Source organism: Suricata suricatta, chromosome 14, assembly GCF_006229205.1.
Source record: "Suricata suricatta isolate VVHF042 chromosome 14, meerkat_22Aug2017_6uvM2_HiC, whole genome shotgun sequence".
Lineage (NCBI taxonomy): Eukaryota > Metazoa > Chordata > Mammalia > Carnivora > Herpestidae > Suricata > Suricata suricatta.
Window position 1 is genome coordinate 49178966 of NC_043713.1, and position 27748 is coordinate 49206713.

Genomic DNA, 27748 nt, shown 5'->3' on the forward strand with positions numbered 1-27748 from the left:
TGCACCTCTCTTTATGCGCAAGGCACTGCTGTAAGAATTTTAACTCATTCAGTTCTCACTTCCCTACAGGTAGATACTCAAATTACTATCATCTTTTGACGAGGACAATGAGGCACCGAGAGGGTAACTTACCAAGGCTCTCTCACCACTAAGTGGCAAAGCCAAAAATTCAACCCAGGGAACACTCTCTCAGCCATGAGGATGCTATGTCACCTCTCCAAGAAAGCTGTCTTAGCCCCCAGCGTGTGTTTCTTTCCTTAAAATACATTCTTTCCTTAAAATACATTCTTTGCTAAAAGTCTTTAATTATTTTTAAAAAGGCCTGCAAGCCAACAGACTCCCTAGGTATTCCCGGAACAATGAATGGTCCTGGTGCAGGGAAGAGCACATAGGAGACAGGACAGAGGCAGGAAGGGTCAGAGAGCATGAAGCCTAGCAGGCTTCACAAAGAGAAAGCGGAGATAACACAAACACGGAAGGCTGGTGCCTGGAGAATGGAGGTGCAGGGAGTAAGACGGTTGAGAGTTGTCAGCAATTTACTGGCAGCCACAGGTCAGTGCAGACAGACTATATACCTGGCCCCTCTTCTGTATTACTTATAAGTGTTATAATTCATACATCCTGCAAGGGAGGTTTTCCTGCTATTCCCATTTCCCAGCTGAGCAAAGTGGTACTTTGAGAGTTTGGCTTATTTGGTGGCAAATCCAGCTGGCAAAGCCAGCATGTGAACCAGACTGTCGGAATCTAGAGACTAGCTGGCATCCTGCAGCACAGAGGCACCAGCAGGGACCATGGGGAGGGGGGGAGCCATTCCAGTTCACAACTTTGCTGAGGACCGTGTCTTCCCTCAAAACCCACGACTCTCAGACATCGCTCCCTTCCCAGGGGGCCTCCAAATGAACAGCTCAAATCTTTCAAGGAAAATTTCAGAGTTCATCTGTTTTAACTTACTTGGAGTTGCTACCAAAAGGAATCACTCTTTCCCACCCTACCCCTAACGATCGAGCACTGGAAACAACCTAATGCCTTCATGCTGTCTGAGCAGAAAAATGGCTGAGATTTTTTTCCCCCTTAGTTTTTCCAAAAATAAAAACAAACCACATTTAGCTTCAACCCAATTGTAGGAAAAACATTATTCTCCCTCCCCACACTCTTACCAGGAATTGTAAGTGAATGTAAACCAGGAAAGGGTGGGGAGGAATTCTACTTAAAATGGCTGAAAATTTCCGGGCTCAAGTATTCAATCGATACCTATTATGAATTATGAACCATGAGACCATGTATAAACAACTGCTGATTTAATCCACATATACATTTGATCGTTTGTTTCCCCATCAAAATCTTGAGATGCAGGGCGCCTGGGTAGCTCAGGTGGTTGAGCATCCAACTGTTGATTTTGGCTTAGGTCATGATCTCATGGTGCATGAGATGGAGCCCAATGTCAGGCTCTACGCTGACAATGTGGGGCCTGCTTAGAATTCTCTCTCCCCTTTCTCCACCCCCTTTCCATGCACTCTCTCACTCTCAAAAGTAAATAAACGTTTTTAAAAATCTTGAAATGCTCTGAGAATGGATGTCTTGGTATGTTTCTTAACCATGGATGGAGTGGAAAAATCAGTGGGGACTGAAGTCAGGTTGAATCCAAATGTTGGCCATGCCACTCAACTCTATGGGGTTCAGTCCTCCTCGCTTACAAACTGCAGGTAATTCCCACTTCAAAGGATTTCTGAGAGAATTAAATGAACTAATGAGTAGCAAACTGCCTACCACATAACAGATAGCCAAGAAATGGGAAGTGATGCTTACTAGTTTCTTTCACATGAAAATGATAAAAAAAAAATCATAATCACATGGGAACACCATGTGGAACAAATTTTTTACTGATGCACTAGAAGGATTAGGCAGGGAGAACCTTGATGGGAGCACAGTGAAACCTGGACAAACACTGGTGACAAGAGTCTAATGATAAAAGTTAGGAAATCTGCTTAGGCTATTTAAAAGAATGTGACAGCCACAGAATTCCTGTTCTTAGGTGTCAGGAACTCCGCCTGCTTGACTGGAAGCAGAGGGTAAGGTGAGCCATACTACGAATCCCCTTCAAGGTGACTATGGCTGAGAATCTCTTTTGTGTCTACTTCTCCACAAGCCATTTGACACCAAATTCTTATGAAATCAGAAATATCAACTTCATTAGGATTTACAAAGCCACATAAATAAAACCCTCCCGTGAAGTGATGCAAATGGACTGAACATTTCCAGGAAATCCCACAGAGATACTCAGATTCCTGTTCCCCGCCCTAACCTGGTCTCTGCCCAGGGTCAGTCCTTTGTGACTGATCTTCTATCATTTCCATTCAGAGATGCTTGGAGAAGGTGCTGCTGAAAGGCCAGCCCCATGTGAGCTTACTGAGTCACTCCCGACAGGAAATGATGGACATTCCTGGCATTCTTCTCAGGGAACCCGGTGAGCTCTGCTGGTGTCAGTCCTGCAAGGCCCTGGTGAGAGGGATGTGGGGATCCCCCCTTTGTTGTTGGAGGTGGATGACTTCAAAGCAGGGCCTTCTCCAAACCCAGCCATGAAGACAGGCTTTTAGGACAGTCCTGAGAGAGAAGAGATAGGCAGCCTGGTCCTCAAGCCCAAATAACGAGAAGCTGAGGCATCCAAGAGTTTATCTTGAGCAGCTTTCCAAACACAATTCAGTGTCCTCTCGGTAAACTCTTTCAATCCTCTGCATTGAAAGCAGAAATACACCACGTATCTCAGAAAGAGCTCTTCTTTCTGACGGTCTGACTAAGCAAATATATGTTACTATTTTTCAGAAGACTATGTGGTCTTCCACACCTTTAGACATTCAGTTCCTCTAAAACTCTTGGCAAGATACAGCTCAGTGATTTAACTGGAGTCACTGATTTGAACTTTTATGTCTATGTCTTTGGAGAATGGTGTAGGTAAGGAGGAGGGTGGGGTCATTCTGGAGCAGGACCTGATTCTACATAGATATCTCATCTGCTTCCACATGCCCAGTACAGTGAAGGTTAAACCACTAAAAATATTCTCGCTAATCTGTAATTATAGTTCAAGAGAAGAAAGGAAAAAGAAAAAGCCCAGCATGTTTGAAACTTTAAGTATAGGGAGGCCTGTGAAGTTGTAGGTGAACAAAACTATCCAAGGGCACACTTCCCAAAACATATTTAGGAAAAGGCATCTGATACCCTTTCTGGGACTGTATCCCTTAAACAGTTCTCTCAGAATTTCCTCACTTAGTTTTTTAACAAAGACTAGAGTTCTACTCCACAAAGAATGGTTCCTTTAACTTTTTGTTACTCTTTCACAGTTTGTAGTGTTTCAGATCTTTTTCTCTCATAGCTTTTAATGCTCCTCATAGGTGAGCCCTGAGGAAGCAGTTTTGTCACAGGTTTGTCAAATACAAACAATAAATGTTTCCGGCCGCTCCCAGTTGGCCACTTGTAACCCTTAAATCTACCCATGATTTTCACAGGCAGAACCACGTTTCCCTTGCTCCTCTACCATTCCAACTTTGGACATCCTATTATTATACTAGATCATATTCCAAAGGTAACTCAAGACAACCCAAGGCAACTAAGGAAACAAAGTTGGTCTAAGCTTCCTTCTGCCCCAGCACAGAAAGGGAGTAAAGCAGGCTCTAAAGGAAGAGCCCAAGACATCCAGCATGATGCTCACCATGAGATGCCCACACCACCCCCAGGTCTTCTCACCTTTCCTAGCGTTTAGCAGTAAAGCAAGAGATGTGATAAAACAAGAATTAATGAGGCTGCTAGACATGAGAAGGTTCCAGAGGTTTACTAAATCCTAGGCACTATTTTCAAGCCACAGGACCAGAAGGTCCAAGAAGGAACCTAATATTAGAATAATGGTCAACACTCATGGAATGCTCACAGTGTGCAAGGTGCTGTGCTGACCCAGCATCATATCTAATTCCACAACTTCATGCAGTTGGCCTATTGTGACCTAACCTTCACAAGTGAGGAAACAGACTTCACAATTTTGGGCACTAATGCAGCCGAGGTTACACAGCTGGTGAGTAAACTCACCCACCTGGTTCCAGCACCCATACACCTAACCACTGCCCCGCACTGCCTCAGGAAAGATGAAAAGCAGCCATCAAACAGGAAAGGTGATGCCTGGCCTGCTGTCCTCATGGAGTGGTTGTGAAGGAAAAATATGTAAGTCCTTTAGAAAGATAAATGTGACACGCAAATGTGAGCTGGATTTGCTATGATCATTTCTACACATGTTCTGGAACTCACCCCTCTTCCCACACTTCTCCCCGTCTCCTACGGAATTCTGATACACTTCTCCTCTCTAACTAACATTCTTCATTGCTTCGACTCCACATCATTTTCATGAAGAAAAATTTAAGAAAACAAAACCTGGGATGCATTCATGTTGACTGTATGACTAATTGGAAGGTTTCAGAAGACATTCTTGGATCAATTTATCACAGGTTCCAAAATTTATAAATTTATATTTATCCTTTATAATATGAACTAATTATTCTTCCCTTTCTGCTAACTACAATAAAGGATACTTGAGCCACATGTGGTATTTTGAAGAAAACAGTAACTGAGAAATATGTAGAAAGATATTGTAGTATAGATCGTATTCTATCTATAGAAAGTAAAAATTAATTCACAGGTGCCTCGTGTTCCAGAGAGTGAACTCTGCCAAGCTGTAACCATAGTTACATCCCAAATTAATTAGCTCTGCATACTGAGACCGAGAAATGCTGACCCTGAGAACCTGATTAAAGCTTGGATATGCTTACTTCATTAACCTTTCGAAGTTTCCCCTCACCGAAGCTTCTGTCAAAGAAGCAAAGGCATGGCAAACTCATGAGATTAAACTCTGTCTCTTCCCTAGACACCTGTCCAGAACTTTGGGAAAGGGGCTAACTGCCTGGGTGGCTCAGTCAGTTGAGCATCTGACTTCAGCTGAGGCCATGATCTCCTGATATGAGTTCGAGCCCCACATCTGGCTCCTACTCTCAGCGCAGAGCCTGCTTCAGATCCTCTGTTCCCCTCCCCCGCCACTCGCTCGTGTGCACACACTTTCTCTCTCTCAAAAATAAATAAAACATTGGGGCGCCTGAGTGGCTTAGTTTGTTAACCGTCCGGCTTCCAGCTTCAGCTCAGGTCATGATCTCATGGTTCGTGGGTTTGAGCCCCGCATCGGGCTCTGTGCTGACAACTAGCTCAGAGCCTGGAGCCTGCTTCAGATTCCATGTCTCGCTTTCTCTCTGACCCTCCCCTGCTTGTGCTCTCTCTCTCTGTCTCTCAAAAATAAATAAAAAACATTTAAAAAATTTAAAAAATACAAAATAAATAAAACATTAAAAAAAGACTAACTGAAGAAAAACAGAAGACCTGCCTAAAACCAAAGTGGAATAATGAATCCCCAAATAGACAAGGGCTGGTTGTCCTAAAACAAGACGATCTCATACTAGATTACTGGAGAAGACCATCCATTTTGCACTTTACTGTAACTTTGTACTGAATTTCAAAAAGCATAATACTATGTAAACTGCCTCAATTTCATGTAGCAAATGTTTCTGAATAACTGTATGCAAATAACTTTGGAAACAAGCCACCAAATTTGCTAGAACCATGAGTGGCCCCTTTGCCCTGTGAATAACAAATCCCTAGTTCATGTGTGGTTGAAATTCAGGTTGGGATTTGCATAAAAAAGACATACCTAAAATTAGACAACAGACCCTATATGTTACCCCATCTACTTCTGCAAAAATAAAAGTCAACAATATTACCACGATGAAAAGTAAAACACACCTTTCTATCTCTTCAGGAATGACATTTCAGACCTGTCACCCTTTGATATTTGGCAGTGGCTGTACCAAGATGTCCAGAGAGTGAAAACAGCCCCAAATCTCAGGAGAGAGATAATAGCACCTTTGCGATTGCTAAGTGCTGCACTTTCACGGGACTCTCTCTCAGTATCTCTTTTAGTCTCACCAGCCTCTGACGTACACTTACCTCCCTTGGCAGGTGTCGCTCTGCCCACTGGGAAGATGCAGCATCTGAGGCCCATGAGGTTTACATGACTGGTTTCAAGTTACAAGAGTAAGTAAGGGAGGGCCTACAGGGCTGTCTGGTCTCCAGATGCCTCTCAAGCACACCACATTACACTGACTTGTCTTCCTTTAATGGTTCACGTTTCACCATACCTGAAGGAATGGGTTCTCAGGTTTTCCTGCACTCCGTGTGACCAACTAGCTTTGGCTACTTCTTAGAAACTAAGCACTCATTTATCTTAAATAAAACCAGGTTCAGAGTCCTAGACCCTGCAAAAAGTCATGAGGCTCCGGAGTGGAGCCAGTGTCCACTTTACGGTTCTAGAACTGCATTGACACTTCTAGGACATAGAAGTTCAGAACTCACCTTGACCCCGTTGATCAACTCTTCCCCAAAACTAGGCTTGCTTGCGGTGCAGAAGACCCAGCATCTAAGCCCAGCTAACTCACCTGAGCAAGGACTTAATCTCTCTGGGCCTCACCTTCCTTATCTTTAAAATTAAAGGCTGACTTAAATCATCTGAAAGGCTCTTCCATCTACAAAACTCTGTCCCTCTGCTGGATATCTATCACTTTGCCTAAAGTCTGAATCTGAGAGTTCTCACAGTGGGATGTCTCTTTCATAACCTTTTTCAAGACGTCCCACGTGAATTCCAACCCCACTGGTTTTTCGGACCACTTGCTGTCACTCTCGCCACGCCCCTGCTCATGATCCCCAATATTGGTTAGTTGTTATCATGCCTCCTCTGAGTCATTCAGTCTGTGATTTCCACACATAAATGAACCACCACAAATTAAATATTTCAGCAACTTATTATTCTTATGTGTTTTTCACCAAATCCCCACCCATCTAGCTAGTTATATAGTCATGAAATTTTAAATAAAATTTCTCTCAAGGTCACTCTTTTTAAAGAAATCTTTTCTCATGGTTCTTCGTATTTCTACTAACATCCAAAGAAAGATCTGAGATCTACTGATTTCCAAAGCAGAAAGGCATGTCAACGTTGATTTTGCCTTATGTTTACAAGTTTGATTCTCCTTTTTATTTCTACATTTTCATTTTTGTTTTGTTTTTCTGTCCTGTATAATTCCTCAGATCATCTTCATTCCTGCTACCACCTTCAGTGAACCCACCGTGGCAGCACAGAACAACACAGGGCACCAATCCCAAAATATTTAGTGTGCAAAAACAGCAGTGTGGAGGAGGGGAGAAAGTACCGAGCATCTCCGCCAGCACGTGAGAACGGAGCAGCCAGCGGCTTGGTGCCAGTGCATTCCCATCGTAAAGCCCTACTTTTTCACAGAAAGAAATGTAGAGTGCATTATCTAGAAGGAAAAATGTTAAAGCAATGAGGGAGCCAGAGCAGCTGGGGACTGTTAACTTTAATCAAAGTCCAGCCAGGACATTTTTTTTTTTTAGTCAACAGGAAGTAGATTCATTCTCTTTCACATTCTCTGTCTTCCATCCTCCCTCCCTCCCTCTCTCTTTCTCTCTCATACACGTGCATGCGCACACTCATTATTTTCTCCTCTATCCTTCTTCATTTCCTCTTGCCAAGTCACAGCAACACCCTGGACAGAAAAAACCCAGCTCCCCTGAACGGTCTTTGGAATTTTGAGTGTTCACTGCCAGTTCAAAACCAAATTGCGGAGCACAGAAGCACTGTCAGAGAGAGACGAGCACTGTGTGCGGCAGCCTGGGCGGCACAGGAGCGTGTTTTAGTTCCCTATGGCTGCTGTAACAGAGTTCCACAAACGTGGTGGCTTAAAACAACACAGATCTCTTCTCTCACAGTTTGAGAAGCCAGGAGTCTGAAATCCACTCCAGTTGGCTGGAATCAAGATGTTGGCGGGGCCCTGCTCCCTCCAGAGGCTCTGACCAGAAAATCCGTTTCCTTGCCTCTTTTAGCTCCTAGTGACCACCTGTATTCCTTGGCTCGTGGCCCCTTCCCACCTTCAGAACACACCACCTTCTCCTGTCAGTCGTCAAACATCCCTTTCCCTCCCTCTCATAAGGACACTCTGACTGCATTTAGAGCCCACTTAGATAACCCAGGATAATCTCCCCATCTCAAGAGCTTTAACTTAATGACAACTGCAAAGCACCTTTTGCCAGATAAGGTAACATTCAAGTTCAGGATGGGGATACCTCTGGGGGCTGCTATCCAGCTACCCCAGGGCACCTGTGTCTGGCTGGGTGCCTGGAGAAAGCCTTCCTCTTACTTATCCACTAAGTTATGAAAAAGAAGGTCCGAGGAAAGGGGGCAGAGATGTTTTCTCAGTATCAAGATAGAGAAATGGTGTGTATTTCTGCTCCTGTCCTGTCACAGATCTACCTTGCTCATCCTGTTTTGCCTATTAAGCCGTCTGGTTTATATTCAGCGAACCCCCTGTAAGCATCCCATCACTGCCTGTGCCTGGGTACGGCTCCTGCTCCATTACCATCAGTGTTAGGAGAAATCATCCACCTGTTACACGGATATTCAACTTCCAGCCAGACCTGGGCCTTGGAACCATACACATCCATGTGTGTTGCAGATCCAGCAATGGCACTATCACCGTATCTCACATCAAGCACAGAGAAGGACCTGTCAGTACTCACCAAACCGCTTGTAACCGAAGGACTGCACCTCCTCCTCCTCTGCAAAGTCGTCTGCAGGAAAAGCAAAGGCACAGTGTTAGCCCTGGTGAGGCCCAGAAGCACAGACACAGTGTTGGCCGTGGCGAGGTCCAGACACACAGGTCACAGTGTTAGCCCCGGAGGCCCAGATGCGCAGGGCTAGCCTGGGATGTAGCTGCTGAGACCGCATCAGCTCCACCCTCCCCTACCAGCTCCGCTCTGCCCTACAGGTTCCACCATACCCTTTGCCCACAACATGTGTCCTTCTGTTCCTAGAAAACATTCCACACTGTCTGAGAAAGGCTGTGTGGTCCCTGCACTGACTGTTCCCTCTAGCTGGAATGCTCTTCCTTCTGCTCTTGATGAGACTCCTTCTAATCAAGGCCTCAGCTGAAGGGTGACACCTTTGAGAAGCCTTTCCAGATCACAACTCAGCCACTCCCTGTCACACCACCCTACTACTATTACTCTCTGATATCATCCTCCTTTGTGTGCGTGTGTGTGTGTGTGTGTGTGCATCCTGGAAGCAAAAACTTTTTCCCTTTTGTTTCATGAACGAATCCCCTGTGCCTAGAATGGTGCCTGCCACAGAGCAGGGGCTAAATAAATTTTGTTGAATGTGACTGAATAACCAGCTTTCCAAAGGGCTATGTGATCTTCACATAACTGAGTCTTAAGCCCTTCCTCTCAGATGCCAGGCTCTGGGGTCATGTGTCCACTAAATGTGGCATCTCAGGAGCCCAGCATAGCTCCTGCAGTGACAACCAAACCCTTCCTCACTCGCTTTCCATTGGATAACTGGAAACGACAGATGGTTTTCCAGTAAACACATTTCAAAAGACAGTCATGCTGTGGGAATTCCTAAGTGTAGGGCCCCTGTGGAACAAAAGAGATACATCAGCCAAGCTTTCAACCAAAAGATCTAAGTCCAGCCCCCCCCAAGACAGATGTGATGTGATTCTTTCTCACACTAATAAAGAACCTACTTTACACTTCTGCCCGGTGTGGGTCTGGTTTCTTGTGCACTTAAAGGATACTTCTGATGACAAGTAAAGGTGTCAACATGAGGCCTTTCCAGGGATCCCTAATCAATTATTCTTGAGCTGGTCACCATTGTTGCACCAGCATTCAGCAATCTCCCTCATGCAGCTCAGTTGAAAAGCATTTATTTGGCACTTACTGTTGACCAGAGATTGCCAGGCAGTGGGGCTCCAGAAATGAGTGGACATGGTTCCCTCCCCTCAAGAAGCTGACAAGTTTTCAAGAAAGAGAGGTGAGGAGGGGAAAACAAAGCCTCTGCGACCACTGTTTTCAGGCAGGACCTGGATATATCTGAACCTCGAAATGTTATAGAAAAACCCAGGAGGCATGGTATCTGTAATACAACGTGGAGGCCTCAAAACACTAGTTTGTAGTGAAGTGCTATGAAAACACTAGTGAGAGAGCAATTCCTTCCAGCAGAGAATGGAGAAGTGTGGTATCTCTGTATTTCACCAGTTTCTTTATTCAGAGAACAGGGAAGAGATCTTGCTTGGAATCTAGAAGGCCAGGTCTTCATAATTAAAGCAGGCTTCTTATGTCAAAGACTGAAGCTTTAGGGGCCCCTGAGTGAGTGAGTCGTTAAGCATCTGACTTTGGCTCAGGTCATAATCTCCCGGTTCTTGGGTTCAAGCCCTTCTTTGGGCTCTGTGCTGACAGCTCGGAGCCTGAAAGCCTGATTTAGATTCTACGGCTCCCTCTCTCTCTCTGCCCCTCCCCCACTTACGGTCCCCAATATCTCTTTCTCTCTTTCTCAAAAATACATAAACATTAAAAATATTAAGAAAAAAGATTAAAGCTTTAGTTCTTTCTACATGGAAGCACATGCTGACAACAAGAGAACAGCACCTTTCTCAGTCACCGGTTAGTTTCACAAATACCTATTAAGCTCCTCCTCCAGCTTTACTAAGTAATCCTATCATATTAATGACTGAGAGGCTTGGTCTCATCTCAGTTAAAGAGAAACCTTCATCTGCTGCTTCTGAAGATAAATAAATCCATTTCTTTATTCATTCATTCATTAAATATTCACTCAACTAGTGGAGCTGACGTGGCATCAATACAGGTAAGGGTGCCACCTAGATGTCAGCTTCCCCTGCCAGCGCCAGCCCCTCCTCCGCCAGGCCATGTCCAAAGAATCTACTCACACACAGACGTCGTGAACCAAGGAGGCATCACTGAGGATCATACAGTGGAAACAAAAGAGTGGTTTATGCTGTACCTCTGATAGCAAACAGCTTACAATTTCCCGTTAGGCAGTTCTGTTCTACCCCCAAAGCTTCTTTTCAGCAAGCCTACCATTAGTTTGTTTGTTTGTTTTCTTTTTCCTCTCTGATCTTTTTCCCATGCAGCATTTAGTCTGACTGACTCCTGTCTCCTTCCTGAAATTTCCCTGGGAACTTCAAATGTCTCATATTTTTGTTACTAAAACAGTTCAGTTCTGTCTCCACATTAACATACTCAAACCCATTAGGGGTTCAAGAAAACAAAGGCCTTCCACGTGACCCCTAATAGGGCTCAAGGAGGATCTCCTGCTTCTTGTCTTAAGCAAGCCTCATTCCAAAAGGATCAGGAATTCTTAAAGTGACTACTAAGAGAAACAACTATCTCATCCAACTCTGCAACTAGTCAGAAAATCATGACCCCTGAGGAGTACAAGTCAAGTACCACAGATGACATCTCACTTGGATGGAGGTCTCACAGGGAAGCATCTCAAATGATTCTTCTTTCTTTGGAGGAAAAAAGAGAATTTGGGAAACACTGCATAATATATTCCTTTCTTGGCAATTCATAAGGGTTTTTGAACTGTGACAGATCTGAGAAGTGCTAAGAGAGAGAAAAAGAACTTGTTTAACTTCGGTCTACTCCATGTTTTCAACAGTTGATCTTAGAACCCTCCTCTCATATCCTTAAAAGCCAAGTGAAGTCGGTCAGGTAACACTTATCTATTGTTCATTTGCATAGTTGGCGCCCAGAGCTCTCAGCCAGGTTTCCCAGCTGTGCAGCCAACAAACAGCCCATTCAAGCTGGGGGTGGAGCCAGGCATTTAGGGGACTGAGAAAGAGGCCAGAACTGATGGCTCTGTGGCTGCGTAGGCAAACCCACATCAGGCTACATGAGCCCCACAAGAGGACGAAGTCAAGTATTCTTAATGCCTAAACACTTCATTTTTTTTTTTGTTTGTTTATTTTGAGAGAGAGAGAGAGAGAGAGAAAGTTAGAGAGATAGAGAGAGCATGAACCAACCTGGAGAGGCAGACGGACGGTGGGGGGTAGGGGGGAGGGAAGGAAAGAGAAACAGAAACAGAGTCCCAAGCAGGCTCTGTGCTGCCATGGGCTCTATCCCAAGAACCTTGAGCCCATGACCTGAGTCAGATGCTTAATCCACTGAGCCACCTAGGCATCCCCTCTTTTTTTTTAAGTTTATTTATTTTGAGAGACAGAGATAAAGTGAGAGCAAGGACTGAAAATTTTAAAGGGGAAAAGACTACAATTCAGCCCACAGTGGCAGACAGCTGGGTTTGATGAATATAAGTCTCATATGATGTGAGACATTGCATTCTATTCTCAAAACTTTTTCCTCTTGCTCTGAGGGACCCGAACTGTCTTTATAGTACTGAGGGCCCGCAAAAGTGGTGTTCTTAAATAAGGATATTCTCCCTAGAGAATATCCAGTCACTTCAGCAACTTGTCACTTTCCAGAATCTGTCTGACACCACTTTAGCCACACATCTGCTGTACCCCTACGCAAGCAAGGGTTTGGCTAAGATGAAAGACCTCTAATCTGACCCTTGCTTGTGACAGCAGCTTGTCTGGAGGGAGGAATAACCTTAACACACAAAATAACAAAACCCAGTTTAAAACAACGTGAGATTTACATGTATAGGCACATGCTTTCTAGGCTTCCACAGCAGTACTTCAGCATTTTTGTTTCAATACCTATGGGCTCCCGGTCTTCAGTTTGCCTGTTTCAAAATGTAATTTTTATTTATTTTCTTTAGTTTCCTTGGTATCTGGCACAGAGCCACGCTGGCCAGAGGTTTCATGACACAGAATACTGAAGAGAATTCTGTTGACGACTGACAGCTCACTCTGAGCCTCGCTATTTCAGGGTACCATGGGTTCAAGTGAAGATGTTCCAGTCAACTTGAGGAGCAAGTGTGTGATACCCCATAGTTAGAATACACCTCTCCCTCCCCTACACCCCCTTTGTGTCAGTGTGTCTGTCCCACGTTCCAGCTCCGGGTTTTCATGCCACCAGATAGAAGCCATTTGAAAACAGGAAACTTGTCAGGTTGTACCCTAAGCAACTAGTACATTTATGGCACGTGACAGGTACTCAATAGTTGTTGAAACTCAGCAGATAGAGTTATACATGTGTCTATCTCTACTACCAGCTGATGAATTCCTAAAGGAAAGAGATTAAATCTTCCTCTTTTTGAATATCCACCATTTGGGGGGAAGATAAGAGACCTAATATTTAGTTAATACCTCCCACATGTCAGATGCTTCCTACTCATTAGGTTTCTCTGTTTTAAGAGGAGAAAACTAAGGCTCAGAGGAGTTACATAACTTGACTCCCGGTCTCACAGCTTGTGAGAAGTCAGTTGAAGACTAAGACCCAGAATCTGGTGGGAGCGAGGGTGGGGGGGAGTTCCACACTATGAGAACCCTATAGACCCAAAAAACTGAACCCTGTGCTAGCACCAGAAAAACTAAGATGCAATACTTTACACCACAGAATCCTGAAAATACTGAGGATTCGGGATGCAGGTCACACTCTGAAGGAGAATCAAGGTAAGGCTAAAAGAGGAGGACTAGATGAACACATATTTAAGAAGCAGTTGCCTATAACCAAAAAGACAGATGGTAAATGTTGGCAAGGATGTGCAGAAGTCAGAACTCTCATATGCTACTACTGGTGGACATGTAAGACGGTACAGCCACTTTGGAGAGTGGTCTGGCACTTCTTCAAAAGGTTAGGCACAGAAATACCATATGATCCAGCCATTCCACTTCTCTGTATACACCCAAGAGAAATAACAACACAAGTCCACACAAAAACTTGCACACAAATGTTTGTAGCAGTATTCATCATAACAAAAAAAAAGTGGAAACACCCTGAATGTGCACAAAACGATGAATGGAGAAATCAGGGTAGAGCCAAGCAATGCAGTATCACTCAGCCATTAAAAGGAATGTAGCACTGACTCGTGCTACAACAGGGATGGACCCTGAACACATCGCGCTAAGCGACAAAAGCCCGTCATGAAAGACGGCTCATTGTAGGACTCCACTTATATGAAATGAAATATCTACGTTAGACAAATTCACAGAGTTGGAAAGATTAAAGATTGCTTATGGCTAGAGGTTTTAGGAGAAAATGGGAGTGACAGCTAATGGGCATGGGGTTTCTTTCTTGGGTGACAAAAGTGTTCTAAAATTATAAGGATGATTGGAAAGCCTGGGACTATACAAAACAAAAAAATCCAAAAAAAAAAAAACCCCACTGACTTGTATGCTTTAAATGGGTTGTGTGATACGTAGGGGGAGAAAAAAGCAGCTGGACCTCCCAAGTCCCTTACCAAGCAAAGTGACTGGCCTTCCCTGACTACAGCAGAAGACCTAAGTTTATCATTCAGAGAAGTCAGAAACAAAAGGTCTCTTGCCTAGAGGACACCAGGTAAAGCTGAGCTGAGGGACTGCAATGGAATCAGAGAAAAGGTGAATGAACATTTGCACGCTGAATGTCCAGACACGTGGTCCTCCTCTCCCACTCAGTCAGCCAGACTGCACACTCCAGGCCAAAGATTGGAAGGCTCTATCTGGGAAATACGACGAGTTAAGAGAAAAATAAGTGAATGATTCTGAATCTGGGTGGTCCCCAGTGGAATAGCTCGACCAGTTCAGCCTAGAGTGACAGTCACAGTTCATAAAACCCACCAAAACAAAGAATTTCTAATTAACTTTTATAATAGTCTGCTCTTACTGACAAGAAGATACCAGACATCTGATACAGCCTCTAATATGAAAAAACAAAGGTGAACATAAAGAAACCAGACAGGGGTGCCTCGGTGGCTCAGTCAGTTAAGCTTCAATTTTGGGTAGGGTCAGGATCTCACAATTTGTTAGTTCGAGCCCCACATTGGGCTCTGTGCTGACAACACGAAGTCTGCTTGGGATTCTCTCTCTCTCTCTCTCTCTGTCTCTCTCTCCTCCCCCCCCCGCCCCCGCCGCCCTGCCCCTTCCCTGCTGATGCACATGCATTCTTTCTCTCTCAAAATAAACAAATATAAAAAAAGAAAAACCAGAGGGGCACCTGGGTGGCTCAGTAGGTTAAGCATCTGACTTCGGCTCAGGTCATGATCTCACAGCGCGTGAGTTTGAACCCCGCATAGCACTCTGTGCTGACAGCTCAGAGCCTGGAGCCTGCTTCGGATTCCAAGTCTCCCTCTCTCCCTGTCCCTCCCCCACTCACTCTCTGTATTTGCCTTTCAAAATAAAGTAATAAAGACATAAAAATTAAAAAAAAAAAACAGGAAACCAGATAAAGAAATTTGAGGAAAGACATGATGTGAGATAATAAAAATTTCCAAAAAAATGTCTACCAATATCCTTAGAGAGATAAGAGAGGATAATGCATCCATAAAAATAGAACAGGATGGCATAATAAAAAAAGAACCAAGCTCTCTCAAAAAAAGAGAAAGCTCTTGGAAATTAATAGTATGATCACAAGATGCACCTGGGTGGCTCAGTTGGTGAAGTATCTCTTGATTCCAGCCAGGTCATAATCTCTTGGGTCATGAGATTGAGCCCCGTATCAGACTGCACTGACTGTGCGGAGCTTGGGATTCTCTCTCCCTCTCTCTCTGCCCCTCCCCTGCTCATGCTCTCTCTCTCTAAATAAATAAATATTTTCAAAAAGTATGACCACAAAAATAAAAATTTAGTAGAAGAGTTGGAAAACAGAGTTGAAATATTCCAGAGGTTGGGAGGGAAGGGAAACAAATAAATAGAAAAGAGCGAAAACAAACAAAAAAGAATCAATTCAGTGTGTCCAAAATCAAATTCAAATAACAAGTGCTTTAGGTAAAAGAACAGAGGTAGATAATCATCAGAGGAAGAACCAAACAAAAATTTTCAGCACTGAAGGATTTGAGTCTCCAGAGTGCAAGGGCCAGTTTCTTCCCAGGACAAAAGAAAGAGATCCACTCCAAGGCACATCACTGTAAAATTTCGGAACATGGAGTACAAAAGGAAAATCCTAAAAACTTCCAGACAGGAAAATTTAAAAGCTTAAAGAAGAAAGAGAAGAAAGAAAGAGAGAGAGAGAAAGAGAAAGAAACAAAAAAAGGAAGGAAGGAAGAGAGGAAGAGAGGGAGGAAGGAAGGAAGGAAGGAAGGAAGGAAGGAAGGAAGGAAGGAAGGAAAAGAAGTAAAGGAAGAAAAAAAAGATAAAAACAGTAAAACTAAAAGAAAATACATCAGTGCCCTCAAAAATTCTAATGCTCAATTATTTCCTACACAGAAATCTCTCCAGTGAACGAGTAGGTAATTCAAAGATCTCTTCAGACTTAGAGATTTTCCAAAAATGTACCTCTCATAAACACTTTCTTTGAGACAATTATTAGAGAATGCATTCCACTAAAATAAGGAACAAAGCTAGAAAAACACGTGTGTGTGTGTGTCTCTGTGTGCATGTACACATGTATATATCCTAATCTAACCCTAACCCTGAGTAGGTCAGAAAGCTCCAGGGAAGATTTCTTCAAAAAGATGGAAATGAGAGAATATCTACTATAGGTGAACCCATGTGTAGAGATTCAGGAAAGCAGAAGAGACTCCGGGAATAAACGATGATGTATATATACATAGGAAGCTAAGCAAATAAAACAAGAGGATTATTAACTCCAGAGGAAGAGAAGTTATGCATTAAAGAAATATGAGTCAGCTCTGAATAGCATTTATGTCATTATAGTAATATGCACGCTGAATACTGATTTAATCAAGCTTGTGATGTAATTATTCGGGGATGATGGAGGGCAACCGAAGGCATCCGTGAGGGTTGTTAGGTGGAAATGAAAGATGAAAGAACTTTATGTGCTATAAAGGGAAGTCAATATATAATGCCTAAACCCGAAATAACAGTAGTACTAATAGTAATAGGGAGGAGGAGGAGACTATAAGCATTTCACCTAAAGACAAGGGGTTGTGACAGGTCATCTGCATAAAGGACTACCAACAATTCTTTCCATCCCTCCACTCTCTTGAATCTGCGAGAGCCCTGTGACTTGCTCTGGCTGATGGAATTTGTTGAAGTAGCAGTGGGTGACCTCAGGAACTGGGCCCTATATGCCGCTCAGCTTCTGTTTTCACCCTCCCCTCCTGGCAACCAGCTGCCTTGTGAAATGTCCCACTACTGTGCTGGACTGAAGGTCCCCCTGGAGAGAAGGTCCCTGGAGGGTGAGAGATGATGAAGGGGAGGAAGCCATGCCAGCCACCCTGCTGATGGCCGGCCATGGGGGTGTGGCCGGCCAGCCCGGTCAACGCTTCAGGAAGCAGAGGCCGACCTGAACCTCAGAATCCTGAGCAAATACACAGCTGTTGTTTTACCGTACAGGGTTTGGGGATGGTTTATTAGGCATCATTGGATAACTGCAAGAAAAGAAAATGCCAAAAGAAAATACTAAAAATGTTCTCAAGAGGTTCCCTCTGGGGACTGGAAAATGATGACATGAAGGTGGGTCAGGGAAGGAAACTGCTGTTTTTCATAATAAATCTCATTCATAATAAATATTTTTTTGACTCTTTAACCTATGTACATCTCTGACTAAAAAAAAAAAAAAGCAAACAGAACAAAGGAATGTGGGTGGAAGATAAAAGTCAGGTAGACAAAAATCAAAGTGATGACAACCAGAAAAAGGTCCAAAGTCCACCCTGCTCCAAAGCCAGCGTCAACAGTTCAACCTGAAGCAACAGAATAAGAAGTTTGGACTTGGAGCCTTAAATCCCTGGTGCAAAATATGTTCTGACAAATGCCAAATTGAACAGAACAAGGTCAGACTTCCTTAGGAGCCAGGCTGAAGGGCCATGGACAGAGGCTCGGCTCGGTGACGCTGTCCACATGCGTGTGTCCACCGGCTACTCTATGCTGTTTCTACCTCGATGCAGACCCCGCTTTTGCACAGCATCACTGTCAGAACACAGCAGCGCAGTCCCCCCGGCTGTTAGGCTGTCTCACTGCTTCCAAACCAGCTGGTGAGCATACGCTGCTGGGAGCATTCCTGCAAGCTGTTTCCATGGGTTCCCACCACCACGACCCACCGTAGCAGACCTGGGTGGTGAGGAGAGAAGAAAATGCCTCTGCATCCCTGGAGTCAAACACCAGTGTCATCTGGACCCCTGAGTCTACAGTTGCCCTCCACTGACCACTGCTGGGTGGAGACACTTTCATGGTGTGTTAGTGGTCTGTGGGAACTGTGGCCTCCACAGACTGTCACCTGGGTTACTAAATATGTTGGGCATCTCGTTGGACACCACTGTGCTGTTCTGGGGGACTTTTCTCCTAAAGCCAGGCTGATGTACTGGTAAAGCTTGGGCTTTGGAATTAGAAGACCTGGGTCTGAACACTGGCTCCACCTCGTCCTGGCAACATAAACTCAGGGCTGCCTCTCACCGTCCCATAAGATGGGACCAATAATTCCTATCTCACTTATTGTTGGGAGGCCAACAGGAATTGATTTGTGGGATACACCCAACACATATTTAGTGCTTAATAACTATGAGGGGTCTTTCTAACTAAGGGGACATAGGTGGTAAGTAACTACTCTGCTTTAAGGACAAAAGTAAGTATCGAAGAACTTGAATGTTCATGAAATACAAGATAGCTTTAGGTTTGGGAAGGGACCACTTTTTTATGTTAGAGAGAGAGAAAGGGAGGGAGAGAACACACCTCAGCAGAGGGGCGGGGGAGGGGATGGGGGGGAGAGAAAGGGAGAGAATCTAAAGCAGACTCAGTGAGAAGCCCAACATGGGACTTGACGTTGGTGCTCGACCTGGGCCCAAATCAAGAGTAGGATGCTAAATCAACTGAGCCACCCAGGTGCCTCAGGTAGGGACTACTTTAGTGATCACATTTCAAAAGACTCAAAGCTCCAGTCTAAAGTGAACTTTGGGGGAGGTCAAGAGCAGGGAAATTTGATTAGCAAGAGTAATATGTGGGGTGGGTTCAATTTAGGCTCTGGCTAACTGGCACTGAAGTATCTATCTGATATTAAAGATTTATCTTAACAAATTTGGGCTGTAAAACCTGAAGACGGACATTCTTTTGTTGTTGTTGTTGTTGTTGTATTTACGTTTGAGAGAGAAAAAGAGAGAGACAGAGTGTGAGAAAGGGAGGGGAAGAGAGAAGGAGACACAGAATCTGAAGCAGGCTTCAGACTCTGACAGCTCAGAGCCTGACTCTGGGCTTGAACCCATAAACTGTGAGATCATGACCTGAGCCAAAATCAGATGCTTAACCAACTGAGCCACCCCATTGCCCCAAAGCAGACATTCTTTAACCTTGATTTAACCCTAAGAGCTGCACTACTACTATCTGCCCTGGCTTCATAACTTTATCAATATAAGACCTAATGTGGCCCCTTGTATAGGCTGCTTTGCCCATTGGCATTTCTGGGCCATAGTTGCTAAGTATTCTGCAAGTGAATGAGCTCCGTGCAGTGTAATGTAATACCAAGGTTCAGTGTAATTTTGATGAGGTAATTAGATCTGCCTTACAGGCCACCCCACTACCCCACTCCAAATGGATAAAGGAATTTGTAGCAATTTAAATACTTGTAGATTACTCCAAATAGTACAGAATACTTATTTCGATTATCCAGCTGCTTTCCCAATTTTATGTTTTGTAACAACAGAATCACTTTTTGGTTCAACACTATAAGTTGTTTGGGTTTTAAGTCAATACTATAAGCATAAAATGACCCCAATTTCTGGTACAACTTATGGTTCTGATGCTTGTAAAAACAGCAGATACCTACTTTTAGGGGAAAGAGATACCATACTGTTTTCCTTCCTTTTTATACTCCAACAAAGTTGAAGCGATTTTTTGTTACTTTTACCCTAAATTTGTAGCAGAGGCTAAACCAGACTTACCCTGGGAGCCAACTTTAACAACTTAAAAGAGAAGAAACAAATATGACACTCAAAACCTTGATCCCCACATCTACCATTCATGGGTAACTAGAGGGCAGAGGACACACCTCCCTTTGTTTTATGATGGACCCCTCATCCAATCACATACATTGTCAGGTTAATAATAAGAAAGTCCAGAGCAGACAAACCACTGCTTCAAATTTTATAAGGGCTTTGGAAGGGCCTCATATACATGGGCCATTTGTCAAGAAAAACTTGCTGTTCATTTCTCTGGAGGCATGCAAAAAATAAGTGGTCTTTGTTAAAAAAATATTTCCCCCCAAAATAATAAATAACTGATACATCTGTTTTGTTTGAAATCACTTAACTTTCTGTTTGTTATCCAAACAATTATGCCAACGTGATATACTATAACTATTTACAAATAGTGGACCAACATTGAGCTTAGGAGGCAAAGTTTGAGAAAACTGTGATCTTCTCTCACCTCCTACACTGAAATGCCACACTTCAAGGTTTCACGGTGCCCAGATGCACCATTTCCCTCTTCAATTACAATTAGAATAATGCAGTTTGATATACAAAATATAATTCAAGATAATGAATCAGCTTGCATCATCCCTCCAAATGAAAATATCCCCATTTTCAGCCAGGTTGCCATCTCCTCCTGGGTCCTCCAGCAACATTCATCTGAACTTCATATTGGGCACTTTTCACCTTTTCCCTTAGATTCCAGTTGTTTATGCATGAGCCCACCAGACTGCAAGCTCTTTGGGGACAGGAGTTATATATTATACTAAATAATGTAAATAATATGCAATGTAATGGACTAAATATTTGAATATATCTCAATAATATACTAAATGAATAGTTGAATATATTTAATATAAAGAATATTTGAGCATATTTAAAGAATAATTTAAATAAAGAATAAGTGAAAGCTAGTTAAGCTCTGGTGGCCCAATCATAAATAATAAAATACAAATATGACAACTTAGTGGGAAATCAACACCACCAGTGAAATAGACATGATCTCATACAGTTAAAAAAAATACATATACATGCCTCTGTCCTAATGCTTCCTTGGAGACGAATTTGTTTTATGTTTTGATTCTTTGATGTCACATTTTTACTGGATAAAGCTGGACACTGGATTTGAGATACAAATCTTTAAAAATATTGTCATTATTAGCCACCTGAACAATAATGCTCCTGGAAATTGTATGCTCTTAGGCAAATTAAATATATTTACAAATATCTAATCAATTTTCTCCCACTACCACAAATGAGAAAATTGTATGATTTTACTATAGTTTACAAACTCGCTATAAACATGGTCCTTGCAATCTCAGTATGGTTGGTCTTTATACATCACAATGACGACAGTGACATTAGAGGTAACAGCTAGAGACAGACGGATGTGAGCACCTCTCCGATAGAGAGCACAGTTCCCTCCAGTCTCTGAGGTCAGCTTTAATACACTTGTAATTTGAAAATTACCTTCGTTTCAAAACTGAACTTTTTTCTTCATGGTATAAATTGTATCACTTGATTAACTTAAATGGTTCATAACTGGCAATTCTATTACTGCCTGGAGGAAGCAGCCCATTACAAGTACACAGTATAACAATAACTAAAATGTCTTGAGTTTTCATTAAGTGCTAGACACCATTCTAAATAATCTATACTAACCTATTTAATCCTCCACACAAAAAGCAAATAAAAATGGCATTGGGTAGATGCCATTACTATCCCCCACTTGACAGAGAAGGAAACCAGGCGCTGTGTTCCTAACCAGGGGAGGGCAGGTAATCTGCCTGTGGTTACCAGGTCCTCTGGTTTCAGAGCCTGCATTCCTTGCCACCACACTAAAATTATCAGGTTCATCTCCTGGGATCACTATATATAATTACATTTTATGAAATGGTTATATTTTAAAGTATACATTATCAACTATAAAGTTGAACTATTTTGCCTGTGAATAATATGTTGTTATATAAATATCAGCTAGTTTCCTAACATTTCTGTCACAAGAAAGTGACTAAGGCCTAAAGAAGTGCAACTACTTCCACAAAAGTCAAGCACAAGTCAAGCAGAATGTCAAACATCCAATCTTTCAGGTTAGTGAATAGAACCTCGTGTGATACCAAGTTATAGTTCCAAACCACTCGTTCAAGGAGTGTAAAGGAGTCATATTTAATATATCCAAGTCCAATAAATTTACTTAATTCATAAACCTTCTCCCAAGCTGAAAAACACACTTCCTTTATTTTCTAAAGAATATTAACTGAATATTTGTGATAAGTTCAGGGGTTAGCTCTTTGGCGTCTTAATTTGGTATTACTGATTTCCCTTTACATTGGCTTTCCCTGCCATATAATTACAAAGGTCCCTTAAGCAATCATCGGATCTTTTCAAGGCACTATATTGGTTTGGGCTTTTCAAATATCATTCACTTAAATAGAAATCAAATCACTGATTGATTGAAAAGTTACCTCCCTCAAGCTTTGTTGCTATGGTTAAAAGTGTTGTCAGTAGTAACAGAAATACTTTCTATGAGGAATGTCTGTACTTCCCTATCCCTTGCTCAAAGTGTTTATTTACTACCAGTACTGTTTTATTTTTATTCATTTTTCTTATTACTGATCACCCACTGGTGGTTACAGTCTACTCTTGAACATGACATTTCTGACAATGTTCTATTGTTTCATGGCAAACCTGTCGGCAAGACTGTGGTGCGGAGGCTGTTCTCAGAGCTGTTGGCTTCAGTGTGCCATTCGCATTCAATCAGTCATAAGCAAAACCTCCCAGAAGATTAACTCTACGCATGGCAATGAGACCCTGGAATATGATTTATCTTTTGATAGAGCTTCTGTCTAAAGAGGCTCTTCTAGTGGCTGGCTGAAGAGCACATCAATTTCTTCAGACCTTTGATGCAGGTTATTACAGGTCTGAGTCCAGATGGTAGGACTTTATCTCACTCACTTAGTATCTAGTGGAATGTGGCACACAGTAGGTACGTAACAAAGATGTGCTGATTGAGTGGAATATTAGGGTTTGACTAGGAAGGAATCTAAGCAAGAGGTGCAACATGTGCATTCTGGAGTCAGACTGAGTTCAAATACCGGTTTTTCCACTGACCAGCTGGGTGCCCATAGATGAGTAACTATACCTCTTTGAGCCAAACTTGTCCTATCTGCGAAATGGAGAAAATAAGAACACTTGGGTAGGCAGGTGCTTGATAAATGTTAGCTATTATTAGAGAGAAAAATAATAGGTGGGCATATTAAGTGGCCATCAGTTACTCCTAAGAAGTTGTATTTGAGCATAAACCATGGTACAGATCAATCTTGTCCCTGGCATTTATCTTCCAACATATGACTTCCTTGAGGCCATTGATAGGAACTCTGGAAGCTGAGAGGGAGCAAGCCCGTGACTTCAGAAAGGCAGAAGATGGAAAGGGCAGAAACAGCCTGGTAGAGCTGACCGCACGGTGGGTCATTCACAGATGATTACCTCCCAGACCTAGAATGCTGTCCACCCTCCACCCCTCCACCCCCCCAACCCCAACTGCCTGATTTTCTTCACTCAGACTCACGAGCTGAAGCTCCAAAGCACCATGGGTACACACAGCCAGCAGGAAGGCTATGCTCTGCCACCACTCTGGGCCTCCTCTCCCAGGACCCCACCCCTTCTTCCTACCAGGAGAGACACGTGTCAGATTTGCCTCCTGAGAGATTACTCACATTCTGCGTTTACCTGAGGCAAAATACACTTTTTCCTACCACAAAACTTAAATGTCTATTCTCCCATCTGAAAACGTACTTTGGCAGCAGCTGTATCAAGTCTTTTAAAATACTGTTTTAATAAGTGTTAATTCAGAACATTAGACACCTAGTTATGCTGTAGCTTGAAAGCCATCATCCGCCAGTTTGTCCCAGTCACCCTTATCAGTAGATGAGGCTCGCGGTAAAGGCAGGGGAGAGGGGACATGGGAGCAATCCTGGGAAACTGCAGAGACCACAGAAAAGATCTATACTTAGCAATAATTAAACCTCAGATTAAGAATGTTAAGCATCCCCAAACTAATGAAAAGTCAAAAGTATAATTAGATTGTAAATCTGCCTTTCAGAGGACGGGCAGCCCCAATTCCAAAACAGTGACGGGGGAAAGCCTCATTTTGTTTCCACTTCCCTTCAGAAAACATGATGCTTTCAATGCAGCTGGCCCTTACACACTTGTTTGCTTATCCTAGTTAAGGACAAAAATTCTTAGAGAGACAGTGGTAAAGCAAGGAGTCCAAGAGTCCAGAAAAACAACTGGCAATAGACATATACTGCTTACCAGGGCATTTTTAAAGGATATTTGCCAAGAGTATTTCAGAAATGTTTATATACGAATGCACAAAACTAAGCGGCTGAAGACTATGTTTTGATGTCACTAACCTCTTCCCTGTGTTAAAGCAGAACAGTGGTTTTTTGGACCACTGTGGTCCTGGGTGCTAGCGGTTGTTTTGGGCTATCTCTTGGGCAACACGTGCTGCTGCATTAAAGCTCACCAATATTCCCAACTTTCAGAACTAGAAATATGATTTAATAATGACACACCTAACTCTGGAGGTGTCAGATTCCTTCAAAGAATGTGATGATTTATCCCAAACCATGAGATTTACGGTGTAGTACAGCTGATGGAAAATGAAATTTGAAATAAATTAAAACCAACTTCATATTTTAATCACTTTGAAAGACTTCGAATATTGCAGCTCAAGGCAAGTAATTTTCTTCTTGCAATTATATAATGATGTCATTATTTTGGTACTTGTGATTCCAGAGATCGAGGAAATAAACAGAGACAAGTACTTGCTGAATGCAACAGATAGGTGGCACTGTGGTTCACGGCAGATGGGGGATCGCGCTCCAAAAACCAGGTTTATTACATAGACCATGTCCCAGGTTGAAACACCAGAATTAGAAAGTCAAGTAGGTACCTTATAAAGGCATATGACTTGCATCGGAGCTAAATTTTTGCTCTGGTAAAAAAAACAAAAAAAAAAATCTGTAACTTCTAAGGAGTCCACTAATTTTCTATTTGTCTAAAGAATGTTTTAAGTTAATACTTTGAGCATTTGCAAGTCTTGTCATTGACCTGTGTCATTTAGGGAAATTAAAGTCTAATCAAACATTGGCTTTCTTCGGCATAATGAGTTAATAACTATGCGACATAATCACAAACCCAAGGAAAACTTTGGATTGGTGACCTATGGCAAACTGTCAAAATAATTCCACTTGGTAAAGGCAGCTTTCCTTCTTGGCTAGAAATACACGCTCTGCTTGGCTTCAGAAGCCTTGTGTCCAATTTCTTGGATCCACCCCCTTCCTGACTGCTGCATGCACCTACTGTGGGTTACTTGGCTACTTGGTTGTCTGAGATTTACTTTTCTTCTAGTCTATACCTGGTGTTAGTTACCATACCTGGTGTCGCAGGCCTTTCTAGGTAACACAGGGAAACTGGCAAAGCTTGTCAAAAGTGCCTACCATACTCCTGGATGCCAGTGCTTTTATGTTCTAGTCTCAGTTTCCACATCTGTAATGTAGGGGTTAAAATACCTACCTCGTATTGCTGAGGGTTAATTGATAGAGTGCGTGTAGAGGGTATAGCACAGTGGTTGGCACTTAGTAGGTACTAAAAAATTATTACCGTCCTCTCCCTTCCCCACCTCACTGACCAGACAAATGAATGTAAATTATATGGCTATAGTTAGTAAGCAAGCTTCTTACAGAATATTTCCTTTGAAAAGAGGCCTTCAAAGCGAGTAGTCTACCCTGGGATTCACCAGTACCTATTCCACCTCCCTCACTGGTAAGTGGGGCCTTCAGGCAGTGCCTGGATCACAGACAGTAAGCAATGAGCCTTCTCCAGAGGGTCTGCAAGATGGTCCAGAATGCGGCGTAAACGTCACAGATATACAGTTAGGTCTTTCAGCTGTGAAAAATCCCTGGCAGATTTGAATTAACACTTAAAAATACCCAAATTGCAGAAATGGTCATTTACCAGTCAAAAAGCGTAAGATTTTCAAGGTTCAGGAGCCCATATGGGAGCTGATGGAGAGTGAGCAGTTGGCTTATTTTCCCCAAGAGTTCGAAAACGACTGGACTCAGGGACCAGCAATAAGATGACTAATTTCTGGCTAAAACAAGGGTAACTGAGCCCCAGAGTAACATTTAGCCATGTGAACTCTTTCCTTTCTGGGATGATCCTTTAATCAGTGCTAGCCAAGGAAAGTGTGTGTTTCCTAAAATGTAGAAGAGAGAAGAGAAACTGGGAGAAGAAGGAACACACACCACTGCGTTTTGAAATTCCCTAGCCAGAAAACTGTATCATATCTTTCGTTTCTCTTCTGGGGAGGGTGACTTTTCACCTGGAGTTCAGTCCCAGCCCTTCCGAGAGTCTCCTGAGGAGGAAATGAGCACCTTGGAAGGACAGCTAATTGGTAGGACGTTATCTCTCCGGATAACTTAGCGATAACTTCCTTCCAAAGAAGGCTAGAGGCAAAAGATACTTTCCAAGCGTGTGGGGCTCCCCAGGCACCTCCCTCGGACCGCAGCCTAGGCAAGTCAGAGCGATCGCATCGCGTGGTCTCTGGTGGCTGGAAATTCGGTCACCGCGGTCACATGGTATTTCGCACCCAGCCCCCTCACTCAAGCTCGGCCCGTGTTATCCTAGCACAAAACTAGAAACTCGAGTCTTGTGTAAACACCACGCCAAGCCATCTCGAAACGATTTCCCTTTGATGCCTGTTGTAATTATTTATCTCCCATATAAATCAAAATTCTGTAGACCAATCTCCATGTCTTTACTAAATAGAAAGAAGGCTGCCCTACGAAGCCCTTGTGATTCCGCTTAAAGGTACGATAACATCTGACACTTCCCTAAACCGGCCTGCAGAGGACACCGCCCAGGAGACGATCAACGGAATGACTTGTGTCACCTCTGAACACACGTGGGCACACCAACTGCACAGGCGAGCGCATGGAAGGGACGCGGAACCCAGAGCAGTTATTTTCCAATCGGTGGGTCTGATGGAGAAAGATGCCAAACGCACTTTCCGAGCCAGCTGAACTCCGCGGGCACCTAATCATTGCCAGATGTGGGGAGGTCGCACCGAGAACATCCCCGAGTCCCGGAGGACACACCCGGCCGGCAGCACGTCGACTCCTCGCAGGGGGAAACAGCACCAGCCGGGCGGAGAGGACCCCAAACCCAGTGTGGAGCGCCGCAGAGCGGAAAACGGACTGGGAGGAATGAGGATGCCTCCACTCTCCTCGGCATGTTTTTTCAATTAAAAAGTTGGGAACTGGAATCTGTAAACAACGACTTAGGGCTTCAAGCTACTTTGCAGAGAGACACGATGGGGAGGGGGATACTTACACGCTCCAAAACCCCGAACCTCTAGGTCTCCTGCCTCGCGGAACTGCGGGGCAGAGGAGCGCCCCACGCGCGCACGCACGACCCCCGCGCCGCATCTCCTCCCGCCCTCCGCCCGGAGAAAGTTCGCCCAACTTGCACCTCCGCCCCCTCCCGCGCGTCGCGAAGCCCGCCCTGCGAGCCGAGAGCCCTGCGCAGCCCGCCGCCGCCCTACCTTTCATGGTGACCGAGGAGTCGCACCACCAGCCGGGGAGCTCCGCGTAGCCTAGGAAGTTCGCGCTAAACAGCGGCTCACTGCGCGTCCATGGCAGCCGCGCCTCGCGTCGGCCGTCTGCGCTCCAAACTTCCCTCGCAGCCACCAGCCCGCGTTTCCCTCTCGGCGTTCTGTGCCTCGGGGCTGCCGCGCGCGCCGCTCACCCCGGGCGGGAGGCGCCGCTCCCGCCAGCG

The 27748-nt window shown here is 43.7% G+C and overlaps 1 protein-coding gene across 2 annotated transcripts in view; it reads right to left on the minus strand.

Annotated features, from left to right (window-relative positions):
* Window positions 1–27649, minus strand: part of COLEC12 (collectin subfamily member 12) — a 189151-nt gene extending 161502 nt beyond the window's left edge. For both annotated transcript variants that reach the window (XM_029922649.1, XM_029922648.1), the window contains exons 1-2: window positions 27516–27649; window positions 8671–8721 (exon numbers count right to left, since the gene is read on the minus strand). In XM_029922649.1, coding sequence (XP_029778509.1) covers window positions 8671–8721; window positions 27516–27522 — 58 coding nt within the window. In that variant the 5' untranslated portion in view covers window positions 27523–27649. The remainder of the gene's footprint in view (window positions 1–8670; window positions 8722–27515) is intronic.
* Between the last annotated feature and the right edge of the window lie 99 nt (window positions 27650–27748).